An 18,606-nucleotide genomic window follows, 5' to 3' on the forward strand; every position below is an offset into this window, starting at 1 on the left:
TTTGTGTGTCCATTCAGAGGACCACCTCAACAACACAAGCGTGAGAGATCGCTTTTTCTTAAAGTCAGACTGAATAGGACTTAAGACATAGTAATCGAGCTACTTCACCATCTTACATGCAAGGAACAAAACTTGTTTTCATCCCGCCTCAATCGGTAGCTGGTAACATGTCCCCAACAGAAATGTTTTCAAACGTAATGGACGCTGGTGCGCTAGAGGTGACAGTGAAAGTGCTAGTGATAGCCTTGTTGCGGACACTGTTGAAGGTTGGGATAGCGATGAGAGTGGCAGCGTTCCTGACACGATTGAAGGTTTGCATGCGAGAAGAGATCGATACGCAAAAAAAGCGCAATTTGCCACATGGGTCTGACACAGAATGTGATGATGAGACCATGGACCGGTTTGAATCACAACGTAAAAAACTCCGTTCACTGGAGATGTATCTGTCTGAAAGTGCAGCCCCTGCTGCTGCTGCTGCTGCTGTTGATAGGACTGGTGAAGGTAGCAATCAGATGGGGGGTGGTGTTGATTTCCCCCTGGGGGCTGCTAGCACTGCCAATGGAGATGCTGGATGTGCCAATCAGACTGGTTCTGCATCAGATTTTGACCAGAGGGATGCTACCACTTCCTCTGAGTTGATACAAGGAAACAATGAACGTGTTTTGACTATTAACCAGATTGGAAGTGGTTTAGATTTTCACAAGGGGGAGGAGGAGGATGCTACTTCGTCTGAGTGGTTACAGGCTGACGATGGGGGAGTCGTGACTATCTGTAGATTATTAGAGCAGTATGGGGACGGGGACTCCGTCGGGGGGTCGAATTCATCTTTAGTGATGAAGGTGGGAGAGGTCAGACACGAGTCAGAGATGTAAATGTCTGACACATTATGTGATGCAGTGACACTTTTGACCAAATCATACAAGTGGGAGCCTCTGACCGGTGGATTGCTGACAATAATCTCTGCCTGATCTGTCTTCGATATCACATTTTTTTTAATCAAGTCATCGCTTCCAAAATGTATTCAGCAATTTTCCTGCTTCTTTTATGTGTTTGGAGTCCATGCATGTTTTCTCACCACTGTAAGGTATCATTATAGAACACCTGTAGTACCCTGTAGTATTAAGTTATTTATAATCATTTATTCGTACAGATCCAATTCTTTTTTGAATTACTGAAACACATTGCAGGTTGCATTAATGTGCCAGTGACAGAACGACTGTTTTTCTATGTACTAATGATACATAATATATATAATATTAATAAATAATGTAATAATATTTCTTATTTCCATGTAGCAATGACGAAATGAATGTATTTTTTATGCAGGCTGCGCAAATGTGCCAGCTTGAACTATTCACCATTTATTATTGAGAGGAAATTGCCTTTTGAATTGTTTTTTTTTTCATTATTATTTTCAATTTATTTTATTTTTTTGCACAGGCGTTATTAAAACAGTGTCAAAACTTGAATGAAAACAAAAACAAATGTATTGATAAAATCATTATTTTTCATTTGAAATTCTCATTGTCACACAGCAGTTGTGACTAGATTACACATTATTTTCCACAGTGGACACATCAGGTCATATTTTGTTAACAAATGGACAAACCATAGCATCAAGATTAGGTCCATATATTTTGATCAACCATGTATATGGCACCACTTCTTGTTTATTACATGCAAAAAACATGCAATGCTGGTTTAATACTGATTCAGTAGTTGTCGAAAACGTTTATTAAACTCCGTGCCTATGTCCGTTTAGAGTTTTGCTGATACACGACACTCGATGAGAATGTCGTTCAAAGCATTTGTAAGCTTTATTGTATTTGTTGTTCAGACACCTGACCCACGCACATTTAGAAAATACATAAATTACATAATCAACATTATGATTTTCTATAGAATATTCACTCATATCAACTAAATTGATCTGTAACTGTTTGTTGATGCCGCTAACCAGAACCCTATTCCTCTGAAAATGTATACGAGGGTATACTGTACACATCTTGGTCCGATATACAGCGTTTAACATCGACAGATCATCTCAAAATCTTTTAAGAGGTTTAAAGCAGCAGTTTGTGGTAATCTCGTAATGCCAATGTTGTCGACACAGAGGACTGTTTTTCTCCCCGGCGCATAATTCTTAGTTAAATTGGTTTCAATAGTTAAATTGGTTTCTTCCTGTTGAATGTTAAATTACTGCCATGGGTTGGACATGTTAAATATCACATCACTGACCATGCAGCACCATTCTCTATTCATTTAGCACAGCTGAAGAGGGCTGAGCCCAGTGTTACTCTCTAATCCTGCATGTTGCACTGACTTACAAACTCAAATTAATTCCTTCTTAGAGATAAAAGACAATTCAAAGACTTCTCAAAAAAATCTTAGGTGACATTTTGAAGGCCTTTATTAGGGGGCAGACAATCTCTGGCGAAGCCTTCAAAAACTGGCCAAACTACAAGGTTTAGTAGAAAAATGAAACAGCTGGAGAGAGGCTGCTCAGAACCCCTTCAGGGAACAATAGCAGATGATACTTTAGTTGAAATAGCAATAGATTGTAGAATCACTTCTGAATATTAAATCGCAGCTTTTTGAATACAGAGAGAAGCATCATAAATTATTAGTGAGAGAATTACAAATTATAAAAAAATAAGATCAAACAGTCCTCAAGATTAAGTAGAAGGCAGAGTTCTAACAAAAGGTAACAAGAAAAAGTAATGAGGCTGAATCAAGAGGTGCTCATCTACTAACAGTGTGTTGAGGAAACATGGCATGCAGTATGTAAGCTAGAGTCTAAGAAGGCTTCTGGACCAGACAACCATCTCCTCATTTTCAATTTGATTTGATTTGACAAAGAGAAAGAAGAGCCGAGGCCAGAAACCAAAGCACTCGACAAAGTGAAAAATCTGACTCTAACACTAGAGAACAAGTTAAAGGGTAAGTTCCCTCCAAAATGATAATTCAGTCATTATCTACTCAGCCCTGTGGGAAGTCAAGTGAAGTCTCCTTGACATCAAACCCCATTTTTGATGTCGTTCAAGGTCCCGTCTTTTCTCCAACAACCGTTCAATCAAAGCATTGACATCCCGCGATTATCTCGTTAATTCTCTTTAATAGTTGACCTTGTTAGTGGCGGGGTCCGCCAATTTATCTGATTAATATCAGCTGCACTCTTTATTATTGTTATTAATGGGATATTAAAGCATCCAACAGGCAGTTCAGATGAATTAGATGTATACACTTTGAAATACCATCATGGAAAAAGAGAAATTGTATGAAAGCTAGTGAGCGGTGCTGAGGTTCTCTACCTGGAGGTTATCGTAAAGAAAGATTGTGATTGGTTCTCTAGCTGCAAAGACTTTCACTCAAAATCACAAATTTCAAACTGATGGTGGCACCGGAGGGAAAAGTCACAAGTCATCTCTAGAGTCAGCAGGCTTTTGGAAATGAAATGGCAGGCCTTCTAATGGTTGTATTTTGTGCTGTGCTGTGATATGCTGCTACTGTTATGTTTTACCAGAAAAGGACCTTTAATAAACTAAATCTATAGCGCCCCTTTAACTTTTTCCAATGCAAATAGTGAACACCAACTCTGAGCCCACTGGAAACCACAGTGGATTTCTCTTTGAGGCGGAAACACACTTTTTCTAACCCTCTAAAAGCTTCCTTTATTTATGTTGATTTAAACACAGCTATGTGTGAAATGCTGACATCTTCAACGTGGCTCTTTAGCAGGTGGCCTTCCCAGAATATTCAAGTACGGTGCTCAATATACACCAATTATATTTCTCAATTTAATCATCCAGAAGTTTGTATAAATGTAATTGTAGGCACTCTATTGTCACGGCCACTTCCTCACAAACATAGTATCGCCTCGCACACACACATAGAGAAACACACTCACACACACACGGTGGGCGCAGGTGCTCCTTGTTGTCCTGATGAACCACTCCTGTCTCTCTCCGCCTCTCAGCCACTACATTCACATCCTGCGTGCTGGCAAATAACAGCGTTCGGCCATTTTTAGTCAGCAGGTGGCTACTTGTCGGGGGGGGGTTCGTTGTCTACGTCCAAACAAACTGTTGAAACAATCTTCCATCTTCACTTTGAGAGAGTGGGAGTCCAGTTGGTGGTGGTGTGAAGAACAGTATTGTGGGTAAATGTCACAGAGAGCCTTCTGTTCCATATCTGACTAAGTGAACAAAAAACGGAAAAAAAAGAAAAAGAAATCCTCGAGTGTATCCAACACTTTGTCTGCTCGAACAACAGGGAGGACAGTGACTGAGGTCTGTCAGTGTCATCTTTTTATAATGAGACCATACATGCAACTACTGCGCTGCTACTAACATCTTTATGAACCAGACATGGGCACTTTTCTGTCAGATGATGACGATACTCCTTGACCAAAATTAAGATTATTGTAGTCTCTATTTTGTGCTGATGAGCGAGGACGCACAGGTGTGTCCTTTGGCAGAAGTTTTTCATGGACCCGTTACAAAAAACAGGCATGACACATCTGAAATACAAAAACGACGGTGGGAGCAGGACTCTGCCGATGTTCCTACATATTTAGTTTAAGTTGTGTTTCCCCATTCCTTCTTGACATTTCACCTTGATACTACTTATTTCACATTATGCCACGTCGTTAAGTGAATTAGATGTAAATATATAAGTTGACTTCCTCGCCTCCTCCACTTGCAACTCAATGTGGAGGGACTTAGGTGTGAGGAGATAGGAGAGGAAAGGAATCAAGGCTGTACAAACTGAGAAATGAGAAGGGGATGTCACATTAAAGTCTGGATTCAGAGCCCCATTCTTTCCTATGAAATCAAAGGTATGAAATTACCGGGATCTTCCGTGTTGTGCGGTCCATATAGCGTGCACACAAAAGACTTCCACCGATCGAGCCTGCTAACTTCCTGGTTTAGCGCCCGGCTAACTTGAATGGGGATAAAACATTTTAATCGTGCAGCTCACTAAGCTTTTCCCTTACGACTTGGTTTTTATTCACAGTAACTCCAAACTGCCTCACAGCATCAGAGCTCAATAACAAGTCACAGGTGTTTTTGATAAAACCAAAGATATTATAGAGAAGAGACACATACGTGTAAGAAATAACTGCCAAGATGGCTGCCGAGTGGCAAGACGATGATGTCAAATTCAACCGGCAAAAGAAGAAAAGTCAGGGGATCACAAGTCATGGGGATTCATCCTCTTGGGAGCATGAATGTCCGTACAAAACGTCGATCCATCGCTGATCAAGCAAAATGGTGGACCGAGTGACTAATCGACATTAGAAGCATGCTACTAGCATGGCTAAAAAGTTGGATGATGGAAATAGTTTGAAGGTTGAAAAACAGAGCTCAGCTTTGTAGGATCAAAACCCAGTTTAATATGTGCTGTGCCAGCAGGCTGTTCCCCTGGAACCTTTACATGTGAAAGATGTTAATGTCTTGCTCAAAGACACTCCAGCGCGTGTTTGATGTCACACAGCTCCTCTCTCTATGATCCTCTCTGAACTGCTTCAACTGTGACACTTTAGCTGAAAACTTTTCTATGGAATTCAAACGAGAAAAAAAAAAGAAGGAAAAAAAAAAGCTTTTAGTTCAAGCAGGAAGACAATTATAATTTTAATTTTCTCATCACACCCGGTCCCCACCTCTCAATTATTATCCAGTGAACTCACTAAGTTATGTGCACGTACCTTCCTGTCAACCATGATTAACCTAGCCAGAGGGTATTTAAAGTCTCTTGCAAGTTGTCTTTGCTATATTTCTGCATCGCACCCCCAACAGCAGTGTCTCCCCCCAGGCGTTAACTGCTGTGATTGTCTGGTATGCCGGAGCTATAGGAACATGTCTCAAAAGAGAGAAAGAACAGGAATTTGAATGCTGCATTTAACAGAGATCACCAGTCAGTCAAGTGTATAGACAAGTCATGACAAAAAATATGTATAGTGTATATATAATAGTAGAATAAGTATAATAGTATATATTCATGTGAAAATATGAAGGATTACGTGTGACCTTAATGCAACAGTTGGGATACATCTGTGGCCAGTCAGACTACGTGACTGAAACCAGCCCGTCGCGTTAAATAAAGTGAATCATGCACATTTTTGACCTCACTGAATGCTAGAATCATCAAAACATGCTGCAGCTTGGCAAGCGAGCGAGGAGCGCCGGTCCCCGCCAGCTCTCCCAGTCTGTCTCGCTGGCTGCAGGCCCAGAGGGCAGGGCACAGGGATGGATAGGCCTGTCGCTGGCTCTCTGCTGCCCAGATGGCTCGCTCTGTCAGCGGGCTCGCCACCAGGAGGGGTGGCACCCTGACGTCAGGCCATGATTGGAAACGCCAGCTTTCATTTGCTTTCCCCCCAGCACCTGTGGACTGCGTGGAGAAATGAGAGGGTGGTGGTACTGGAGCCCGGCCGAGTGTGTGCGCATGTTCTTGGCTATCATTTCCAGAGCCAATTGAAGTTGGGCACTTGCGGCGCGGATATTCATTGGATATCATTTTGGCTGATTTTAACCTCCTCGTGGTAATAGAGTGTGATTAATACTTTTTTTTAAAATTGAAGGTTTATTTTTGACCTTGACAACAGAAGTGTACAAAACAACCCACGGTCTTCCTCAGCAGATGTACTTTGCCCAGTTGTCATGAAATTGTTCATGATTACATTTTCAATTCTCTGACATTTTTTTACCTCGATAAATCAAATACACGTAAGCTGGAAGGGGCAGCTTATATTGACAAAACCACAGAGACCAATCACCTGACTCTGAAGTTCGCCTAACCTCTAAAGTGTTTTAGCGTCTTTCAGCTCAATGGGGGTTATTTATTTATTCATTTTTGACTTTTTGCGCCTTTTATTTGATAGAATGGCTTAAGTGTTGACATGCAGCAAAGGGCCACAGATTGTATTTGATCACTGGGCAGCTGCAGTGAGCTCTGTACATGAGGCCCTTGCTCTGGAGGGCACAGCCTCTGTACAGAGGCTGTGCCCTCTAGAGCAAGGGCCTCATGTACAGAGGCTGTGTTCTAGAGTGGGTGCCCCATGTACAAAGGGTGCTCACTCTAGAGGACACAGCCTCTGAACACGGGCCACTCGCTCTAGAGGACACAGCCTCTGAACACGGGCCACTCGCTGTAGAGGACACAGCCTCTGTACACGGGCCACTCGCTGTAGAGGACACAGCCTCTGTGCGTAGGACAGAATATTTTGTTTAAGACCAAGCTGCCAAAAAAAATGACAACTAGTTTTGTAATGAAATGAAATGCAATTAAATGTTTGCCCCCTGCGACTGGACTTTTGGGGTCTTGTAAACTCATCAGGGTCGGGCACTTTGTCTGCACGACACAGGACAAAAACAAATCAATGAATTGAATTAATAGGTTTAATTCATAACTATTGCTTTTCCCCTGTTTGTGTCAAGAAGCCCTTTCCTAGAAGCAAAGCAGCCTTGACCGGACATTTAGTTCAAGTAAACCCTTCTCCTTAAACTGATAATCATATCACTAAATTATCAGCAATTATGCCATAATTACACAAAGATGGTCTAAAAGCAATTCTCAGTTCAGGTATCATTTTTGATAAAGCTCTCAGTGGAATCCTTTTTTACTGCACAAATCTCATTTACTGCAAGTTCTCCTCAATGTCAGGCCTCGCAGGGGACTTTCCAGGGAAATAATTTTTAATTAATGATTCAATCATCAAGCCCAATCTTGATTTTATGTTTTTAACTGATACTTAGATACTTAGTTAGACCACGACATCAGTGCAGCAGTCCTTATATAGTCACCCGCTCCCAACTACAGACTCTTAACATTTCTAAAGTTGTGGTGACTGATGTCTCTCTGTCTGACATGCATTCTCATTAATCCACAGTCTAGGAGTTTGAACACACTGAATGATTTATTTATTTTTCTCTCCTAATTTATTTAATGCAAAATAAGCCTGCAGGTGACCTGTAACTGCCCCTATTAGCTGGAAAACACAATGGGTCCACATCATATACATGATCCAAGTTGGAATTAGATAACAATATCAATGTTTTATCTAAGAAAATTTTCAGACGCCTGGGGAAAAAAAGGCCAATTAGTGAACTTAAAATACCCCTGTTTGATAGTAACTAGAGCAAAAACTCATTATAGTTGTTATATGTTATGTATATTTTTTGTTTCTTATTTACAAAAACTTTGCGTATAAAATAGTCAAAAACAAGTGCTTAGGTGGAAAAACTGCCTATTCAAAGAGCAAAATGTATAAAACTACAAAAACTTTAGGAGGGTTTAAAACAATAATATAAACTATATATTACTGGATTACTGGAATGTTAGTGGCTCAGGAGAGAGGAAAAAGAAGAGAGAATGGGTCACTGGTCTGCACGATCACTCATTGGCTGTTGTAGGCTCTAGGGCGGACATATAATCTTCGATCTAGCTGGTGTACAGGGATAATGGTGGAGGAGCTTTACAGGTGTAATTTAACATGGGACTGTTATTAATAGCTTGTACTGCACTGCAATTTTTATTCTATTTTAGCTTATTTTTATATTTAACATATTTTACTCTTTTAACGCCTATTTAAATATGCCCTTTTACATTACCTTGTGTTTATTTTCTAAATGCCTCTACTGTCTTAAGAAAAGCACTTGGAATCGCCGCGTTGCTGAAAGGTGCTATAGAAATAAACTTCCCCTGACTAGACGCCGGCACGAAGTCATTTGAGTTTGCCAAAACAAAAGTGGATTTAAGTCCTCAGGCATTAGACAGTACTGCAGAAGATTTGTGTTGTGAAATGACTTTCTCTTCTCCAGCAATGGGAATGGGAGTCCTAACTCTTGGAGCATGTAATTTAACTGCCTCAGCTGTCTTTACTTTGAGTTTGAAAACTTTGATGAACCTTGAACGAATTGTGGATTATTTCTCAACGGTCTTTGCTTTTCAAACCGGCTGCTCCACCTGCAGTATGTCTTGTAGGTACTCAGCAACATGGAGCCAAAAATAGCCGACGGTCAAAGTGATCTTCTCCGTGTAATGATAACTGTGGATTCCATCAGGAGCCAAAACACTCAGGCAAACATAAAATAGGCTCCTTTATTGTGTCTCTGGTGGTTCACTTCTGAAACGTTAACATCCCCCACATGCTATCAGTACATAGGCCTCTCTGTATGTTCAAAAGCAGGTGACCTTTGACCCAAGTCCCCTACATGCATTTGGAGTGTGCACTTCTATGAGAAAAGCATCAGTGTTGTGGATTTTACACCCCGGCAGCTGATGAAAGTGTTGCAGCGAGGCTCATGTGTCTTTTATGTTTCCGCTTATGTATGTGTGTATATATGTGTACGTGTCAGCACTGTGACAGCGCCTTGGATCAATAAACAGGAACTAGCTTTCATCTGTCACAGTAGAATAAATCTCCTGCAGGAGGGGAGCAGAGAGCAAAGGCCACGCCGCTGACCCCCGAGTCTGTCCAGAGAGCCACCATCTTACGTGGACATTTTTATTTTTTTGCAGTATCAACCATTTGCCTGCAATCCCTAAAATGAGCTGTCATGATCCTTCAAAAGACATGACAGGGATGGGGATTTTTTTTTTTTTTTTTTAAGAAATCATCACAATTTCGCAGTAGTAAAATAAGGGACTAAACCTCAATTTCAGCAGACTAGCTCCTGCTGTGTGTGGATTTGTGAATGAATTACTGTCCTGTAAGCAGCCGGCCTCACATTCGATCTCTGCTGTTGAGTCCAATAAAGGCCATTAGTTTGACTTCGGAGTCCTCGAGCAAGCCGTCCCCACCTGCTCACTCCCCTCGGGCTGCGCTGGAGTCAGCTAATCTCTAATTTAACACAAAGAGAGTGGAAAAATATGAACACAATATGCAGAGCATGCACGGGTTGATATTTTTATGTTCAAATGCCACATCTTATCAGCAGCCTCGGTGTGTTTTGCAGCGTCTGTTCCCGCTGTTTGTTCTGCAAAGCGGCTGATGATGCATCTCCAGATTTGTGTCCGTGCTGACGGACAAAAGTCTAAACTTGAAATGATGGATGCATGTCGGAGTCCTCGTCATCCGTTTAGCGAACAAGAATCGAGGAGGCGTTTTTTTTTTCCGGAGCCAGACATGCCTCTGCTCTCTGGAGAGGCTACACACAAACTGTGTCACATGAATAGTAAAACAAAGTGAGACAGGAAGACACACTCTGTTGAACACTGTGAGAGCGTAAAAATTTAATCAGCGAACATCCCAAAAACATGGACTGATTGTGATTCATCCCGAGGGGAGTTTCTTATAAAGGTGGCTCAGAAAAGCAGGGCTCATTGTGAAACGCCTGGCCTAAAGGGACTCGATGTTGTTTTAGAGAATACATTTAAACTCAGAATTTTAGCATTTACAATATTCATGAGGTAATGATACAAACTCAGAAATATTTATTTTTCCCATAACTGAATAAACAAGCTGTTCTCAGAGGAAAATAAGGTCCCCAGAACACTGTTTGAAGCTAGAAAGGCGGCAGGGTCCGCCAAATATAAACAAAGTAAAACAGCATGAAATTGTTTATTCAGTCATGAAAACAAAGAGAGTTTATTTAAGCATAACAAAAAACAGTCAATATCTTTCTCTTTTGATTAAAATGTCTTCCCCAAAACCACAAGGTATTATGGGAGCTGCAGGATTTTGTTTTACAGAATGCCCACAGTCGACTTTAAAAAACACTTAGGACTGAAAAAGACATGATTTTAAGCATGCAATAAGTGTCAAAAAGTGGTAACTCCAAAGAAAACAGTGTGAAAAACCCAGATTTTCTGAAGTAAGCCAGGCCTAATCTTGCTTTATGAACCACCCATCTGTTATCGTTCCGTATGAAGCATGACGGAGCAACAGGTTGGAAGCTTTTCTGGGTGCTGATTTCTGAACAGCGAAGTTCAAAAAGTCTCCGGACGTGCCTGAGTTTTGTCTTGGTTAAAAACATGCGCACGAAGAGTTGTGCACAGCTGCTGACACACTGTAATAAACACAACGACACACTGGGATCATTAGATAAAATCAACATTTATTAAAAAAATACAACCAATCATGTCACAGTCGTGGTGTTCGGTCATTCATTAGAGTTGAACACAGGAACGAGTGGATGTGTGTGATGTTCCCCCATTCACAGGGCAAACGTGCTCCCAAATAGATTCACACACACACACACACAAAAAAAGATAAAGAACAATGTGATTGAGCTCGGCTACCATGAGGATATAAAAATAGATAAGGACATAAGGTTCCTTCTCAAACAGGAAATGAAGGAGATGGACTGAGTCGTCTTTCACACATCGCACTCATTATCCATTCCTCTCGGACGTCCCCCTCCTCCCTCCATCACATGCTGACTTTTTCGGAAAAAAAGACAGAATCCGTCAGTGTGAAATGAGGTCAGCGATCGCGACGCTGATGGAAAATCACCTACAGTACCCACCAGACCACGGTCACACACACACACACACACACACACACACACACACACACACACACACACACAGACGGCCAGCGCGTACACTTTCTCTCCGACACTCGCAGTCTCCGAGACACACAGATGTGTTGCTAAAGGGTTGCCATGACAACTCTCTTAAATTCCCAGTCGGTCAGGGCGAGTGTGAGAGTCTGTGTGTGTGTGTGTGGAAAGTGTAATCGAGTGGAGTCATTTAGGGCTCACAGAGAAAGTCATTTTGTTGCAGTAATGTCCATTTTAAAGACAATTTCAGGACTGTGAGCCCCCAAATAAGCCTGCGGCCAGCAGGCTGTGACACTGTGACTAAACAGTCAGGAAACAAGCCACTCCTCCCATTCATCACCAACACATCACTATCGCTACGTTTCATCATCCTGACGCCGGTCCTCCGGTTTGTCATTTAACAGCACAATCACACTTTATTCGTTTTATGCACTGAGCACTCGTGTGTGCGCGCAGAGTTCACAGCGAGGATCCCCGACAGATTAAACCGATTAGGTGTAATTTAAATGTGAAGCGTGGCGTCATAAATTTTGATTTCAACTCAGATCCAGTGATGGAAGATTTTCATCATAAAAGCATCACAGTGAAGGAAAACGGTTTGATCTACGCTTTCATAAACAAGTAACTAGAAGACGCCGAGTGGATATTGCAACATGTGCGCCTTAGTTATTTATCTGTACTGAACGCAAGAGTAATGGGTTAGGGCACAGATAAGATCTGCAATGCTGTCAAACAAAGAGAGAAGACATTCAAGTTATAATCCTTTAGATTATCAAACCCCATTTTTTAAGTCATTTAAAGGTGCAATATGTAAGAATTTGAGTTTAGCCTGCTAACCAGCTAGCCCTGGCCTGTCCTGTATCGTAACACCACTTTGAGCTCCCAGTCAGGACTGCTCACTGCTGCCAACTGTATGCTGCCGTTAGCTATTTAGCTCAGTTAGCCGTGCAGCTAGTGGTCACTATGGTGATATGCTGCCCTGCATTTGTTTGAATTCAAAAGGTTCCCAATTCTTACATATTGCACCTTTAAAGTACCGTCTTTTCTGCAATAACCATTCAGTGTGTTTCCATTTGCAATTACCTCTTTATAGAACAGTTTCCCTCATTGGAGGCGGGGTCTGCCAACACTGCACTGGCTTCACATGAATTCACGTTTGTCGGTTTGTCATTTTATTTGATTAATATCAGCTGCACTATTTACGGTCTTAACTCAAGATGGGAGCTTTATTAAAGTTTAAGTTCAACCAAAAATGAAAATTCAGTCATTATCTACTCACATTGATGGGAAGACAAGTGAAGTTTCGTACCTAACCAAACATTTCTGAAGCTTCACAGTAAAACACCATTGCGGCAGTCTCCTAAACAACTGAAGTACATGGGGACTTGTTTTAAAATGTAAAAAAAGAAAAAAACCCATACAGCTCATCTGGAGTAATCCAAGCCTTTAGAAGTCCCGAGGTCCAACATTGATTTGAAAAGACGTTATTTAAACCCTTTTTTAAAGATGAAGTCTCCAGTGTAGCTGCGAGGCTAAAAGCATTAGCTCACAACTGCACGAGCTCAACTGCATGTGGAGGCTGTAAACACCATCTTTTCAGATGAATTTCGGATTTGCAATTTTGGCTTCCAGAGACTCATGGAAGTAATATGGACGTATTATTCCATATGAGCTGTATGGAGGCATTTCAGGTTTTTTTGGTACATTTTAAAATAAGTCCCCATCTGCTTCTTTAGGAGAATGCTGCACTGCTGTTTTGCTGTGAAGCTCCAGATGTGTTTTGCAGACTAAGACACTTCACCTGACTTTCCATTAGCATGAAGGCGAGTTAATACTGCCTGAATTTTCATTTTTGGCTGAACTTACCCTTTAAATACAGCTCTGAAGCTAGGAGTATAAACAGTGCGGCTGATATTAATCAGTTAACTCACAAACAGACAAACATGAAATTATTTGAATCCCTGGTGTTTATGCAGGAGAATTTTAAGCCAGAGAAGTAATGGCGGAGAGGAAGAAACGGCATTGGGGGTGAGTAGATAATGACTGAATTTTCATTTTTGGGTGAACTTTTTTTTCTTTTCACAGTTGATCAGCAAACACTTTTTTATCAATTATGACTTAAATCTTAAGGATTATAACTATAGAACCACTTTTAGTCAAAAACAGGATTGTCACTTCTACTATTAAAAATATACCGGTATACTGGCTGGATAGTAAAAAAAAACAAACGTCTCAGAACAGTCACGTTTTGCCTGTAAGGGCAGTGTAAGAGGCTACAAATAGACAGCTTAAGGTCTGATCAGAGGTCAGCAGTCGGCTCCACATCCTTCAGGTCAGTTCAACAACGTACCATGTTAAACATCAAAAAACACACACAATATGGTGATTGCATAGGATGGCCAACAAGGCATTAGACTGCAGCAACAACAGACATAGTATAAATAGCTATGACAGCTGGATAGTTTAGCATCATTAAAGGAAAACTCCACCTTTTAATACTGGCAAACTGTTACTTAACAACAACCTGTAGCATTCAGTGCAGTACAGTAGTTTATCTTAACTGGTTTGATCTGTTTCTATATACCTTAGTGCTTTTCCTACATCTCCCATGATGCTTTTCAATAGCCTTTAAAGAACATTCCTAAAGTGAGTTTAATAAACAAGCAGCGCTCATGAACTGCTTCCGGTTTCTTGATGAATTTCTCTTTACCTGCAAAATTCACCATCTGTCGCTGTTTTGAAAGAGGTTTCAATGTTTAAGGTGGAATCTTCCTTTAATGTTGAAGTTTGGGTACATTTAAAGTTACACTGACAACATCCGACTTCACCATAGCGCCGTCTTGAACTTTTAACACTGACACTGCGCAGACAGAGTGGGTGTCAGCCTCAATCTGATGAGGCGGCTGTGCGGGAAGGTTTTTGCTTCTCCACAGAAGAAGAAACGCTACTTTTAGAACACATTCAGTGATCTTTGTGTGCCGCTTTCAGGGCAGCGGGAGCACAGATAATAACATCCACTCTGCTAACTGATGTCCCAGGAAAACATTCAGTAGAGAGAGAAAAATAAATTCATTTTCATCATAAGGTTGTGTACAGTTTGTGATGTGTGGTTGGGCGGCCAGTCGCAATGTTGGTTTAAATTCACTGCTTTCCTCCTTTTTTCTGGTCAAACTGAGAGTTCATGTCTCGATAAAGATCCTTCAATTATTTTCTTAAGAGTTTTTGGAAATTGGGCCATTGATCAACTTCAGCAGTCTTGGCTGTGTTTGCATCCAAATTCAAGTGACTAGAAATTAAAATGTTGCAAAAAAAAAAACCAAACAAAAAAAAAAACAATATATGAATTAGGTGCATTGCCATCAGCTGGCTTGGAGCAAAAAAAAAAACAGGCTGTGCAAATCGCAGTTTCATCAGAAGTTAGAGGTATTAGGCTACGTTATGCATGGTTATTGGAGTAGAAGAAGAAGAGGTGGATAAATATGAAACAAGCCAGCTGTCTGACAACAGCAAATAAACCTCAAAGAAGAGGAAAAAGATGGAGGAGGAGGAAGAGGAAGAAGGAAGAAGGAAGGATGAGGAACAGGAAGGAACAAGAAGGAGAAGGAAAAAGAATTAGGAGGAGGAAGAGGAAGAGGAAGAAAAATGAGGAGGAGGAAAGAGAATTGAGGAAGACATTTTCAACAGCTACAGCTTCTCTTTGTCCTTCTCTCCAAGTAGAGACAGCTGTTCAGTCGCGTGGATTAAATATTCGCTACTTCAGAATTTATTTGGAAAAGGTGTTTCCATCTCCCATTAAGTGTATTAATGAATAATTAACAACAAAAAAACAAAACACATTTTGCATCAACCTTTACTAACGTGCTACTTCAATTACTTTGATGGAAACACAGCTAGGTGAGACTGTGCTGGTAGATTATAAGCCTTTGCATATTGGATAAAATGAGCCACTGGGAACATACAGTATGAATCATTTTAACATCCCACAGTCTGACATGAGTTGATCAATGCTCCAGCCTCCACAAACCTTGTTGTGTCTAATAACAGGGGCTGAAAACTCTTAAAACAGAACAAAAACCCAGCTTGTTTTCCCTGACTGTCCCTCCTTCGTCCCTCAGGCCTGCAGGAGCTTCCTGAGATCCTCGTCCATGCCTCCCGCTCTCAGCTGCTCCAGGCTGTGGTAGCGATGGATGACCTCGTCGGCGGTCACCGCCACCACCCTGACGCCGTGGGTGTCCTCGCCGAGCTGGCAGCCGATGGCCGAGCTCACCACCATGTCCAGGCCGCCGTGGAAGCCGCCGGCGTTTCGATGATAATGGCCGGAGAAGACCGCTTTCACCCCTGTGTCAGTGAGAGAGGTGAGAGGGCTGAGTTCAGTGCAACAACGAGGATAAAATCAAGGCTTAACACGATGGAACACAAGAGCTGGAATTTGTTTGTTTAGTGGCCTGATTTCATCGCTGCTTACATCACGGATCTAAACTGGGATAGTCTTTGAATAGGCATCCTGCTTTTTAGAGCGCCATGTAATTCACACCACGTCTGACCCCTCTGACCCTCATGTATCCCAAAAAAAGGTTCAGCATGTACAATTACTAACACCTCGCGGCACAAAATGACCAAAATGGGTCCACTAGGACTTAACAGGGTTAGTGATCAACACCTGTGACTCAATGTTTGTTCCATCAGGAGATTTAGGGCTTTAAATAACTCGCCTCACTTTAACAACCTGCTGCTCACTTTCTCGGTTTCTGATACATGGATGTATATTTAGTTATACAGTAGCTCGCGTAGCATTAGCATTAACATTAGCATGCATGTTATAGTGTTACACTGAATAATTGACTATTTCCTATATCTTATACCATCTACCAGTACTGACTGAAGGAAAGTGAGGCAGGGAGGGAAAAAAATGAAAAAGAAGATAAATGGAGTGAAAGAAAGAAAGAAAGACAAAAAGGATAGAAGGAAGGACAGAAGAATGGGAGGATGGAAGGAAGGAAGGAGGAAACAAGAAAAAAGGAATTGAAAAGATAATGAAAAAGAGAAAGGACGGATAAAGAAAGAAAGAAAGAAAGAAAGAAGAACAATGAGAAAGACGTCAAGGTAGGAGCAAAAAAGAGAAACTAGCAATGAGAGATGAGAGGAAGGAAGGAGGAAAAGGAGAGAAGGAAATGAAAAGAAAAAGAGATGGGGAGAAGGAGAAAGAAGAACAGAAAAATAAAAAGGAGAGATGAAAGAAAGAAAGAAACAGACAAAGAATAAAATGAGACAAATGGAAATGTAGGACAGAGGTAAGGGAGAGAAGAAGGAAGAAAAGGAAAGAGAGGAAGACAGTCAGGATGCCTCCACTTGTAGCATATTTTAGTAAACCTGGGGAACTTTCATTAGAGGAGCCACGATTTTCAATTTATTTTCAATTACAAGCGACATCATTAATAGAGCGGTGAGGGTGAGGCCGGGCCCTGCGGCGGTGATGCTGTGTCACTACAGTTGAAATGACTGCACACTTAAAATGGCACGCCGAAACAAGCCCCACTTTGAATGAGGGCTGCAGAATGAGTTGTTTTGCTGTGTGTGAAGGCAGCGTTTTGTCTGACTGTGAATTTGTTTAGCTTGGGGAGAACAAATTTGACTTTCTGGCAAGTTGGTGTCACCCTGGGGCCAAGTTTTCACTTGAACTAAGAGTAAACATAAGGTTTACTGGGGTTTGAACTGAAGAAAAATATTTCAATCAGGGGTATGACGATGGTGGTGGTCAGGAGGGGTTTGGGAGTAACTGTGTGTTGCATGTTGAAATTGATTTGATTTGAATTTTTCATTTGATTTTTAAATGAGTTTACAGCAGGCTTTTGGCACAGGCGACGAGCTGTTCTATTTTCTATCGGCGTTGTGTTTCCTGTAGGGAAAGTCTCGCCGCTTGCCGCCTCATCTCCAGAGAGAAAACCCAGCCAAAAAAAATAATGAAAACTGGCAACAAAAGTGGATAAATTGCAGTCGGCGCATGAGAAAGACATCGGTCTGTCCCAGAAATCTGCACAACAAAGACGAGGAGGATCCATATGAATAAAAAAACCCTCTTATGTATCCACTGCTGATACTACTTCGATGTCAGCGGCGTGTAATCGCCTTGAATCATCAAGTCGGCAACTCAACATAATCGAACGGCGCCAGCATACAAATGTGACCTAAATTCATATCACCATTCAGAGCTATGTGAAACAGCGGTTGCACATGCTGGACCATTTAATAATTAATCCGCCATAGATGACAATCGATGATCTAGGCGTGTATGTGTGTGTGCCGGGGCTAAAATCATTTACAATCAGAACCTGCTCGGTGTGAAGCCCACCCTCCTGTGACTTGTGGGCAGCAGCTTATCATTACAGACCGCATATTTCACACATCTGTTTGTGTAGATGTGTGTCCGGGAATAATAGCCTTTCATGTAACCTTGCCACAGCTAGCGACCTGGCGAGGGTCAACACTGTCTGGTCACAATGTGTGTACATGTGTTTGTATACATGTGCGTCCTTGATGTTGTTTCCAAATTAGGGCCAAAGGGCACGACTGGCCTCCACGCCTCCAGGCCGAAGCATGTACTCATTATTCAGTACGCCTGCGTGTGTGTGTTCCCTCTACGCTGACGGACACCTCAGTGTTTTTATCTGTCCTACGAAGAAATCACGCCACTCGTCGATGATTATTCAGACCATGCGAATGAAAACAAAGCGAAGAAGCAGCTGAAGTGTGAAAGCAGGGTAAATGTTTGATGTGATCACCTGATGACTCAGTGAGCGACGCCGTTTGTGGAAATGTTGGATGTGTTACAGTATCCACACGAGGGTTGCGACTTCCTCGTCACCTCGGAGAAGATGAGGTGGTGGGAGGAAGACGCCCAGACAGCAGTAGTAAAGAAGTGATAGACAGGAATTAATCTTGTAAACCAATTCAGGAAAAAAAAAAAATGTCTTTGAAGCTGAAATGATTTTTCTGAACCTCCTCTAGAACTCCCAAAGATGCCGCGATTAATCATGGCGCCATATATAAGTGTGTGGGAGTGTGTAAGCGTGCATATGTGTACATGTGTCAGTGCGTCTGAGTT

At 41.6% G+C, this 18,606-nt stretch overlaps 1 protein-coding gene across 1 annotated transcript in view; it reads right to left on the reverse strand.

Annotated features, from left to right (window-relative positions):
• Window positions 1–11,037: 11,037 nt before the first annotated feature.
• The window catches only part of cpped1 (calcineurin-like phosphoesterase domain containing 1), a 38,731-nt gene continuing 31,162 nt past the window's right edge, over window positions 11,038–18,606 (reverse strand). The window contains exon 6 of the mRNA XM_084342952.1: window positions 11,038–15,842. Within this exon, the coding sequence (XP_084199078.1) occupies window positions 15,616–15,842 (227 nt within the window). The 3' untranslated portion in view covers window positions 11,038–15,615. The remainder of the gene's footprint in view (window positions 15,843–18,606) is intronic.

This window comes from Pagrus pagrus (assembly GCF_965226575.1).
Source record: "Pagrus pagrus genome assembly, chromosome: 21".
Lineage (NCBI taxonomy): Eukaryota > Metazoa > Chordata > Actinopteri > Spariformes > Sparidae > Pagrus > Pagrus pagrus.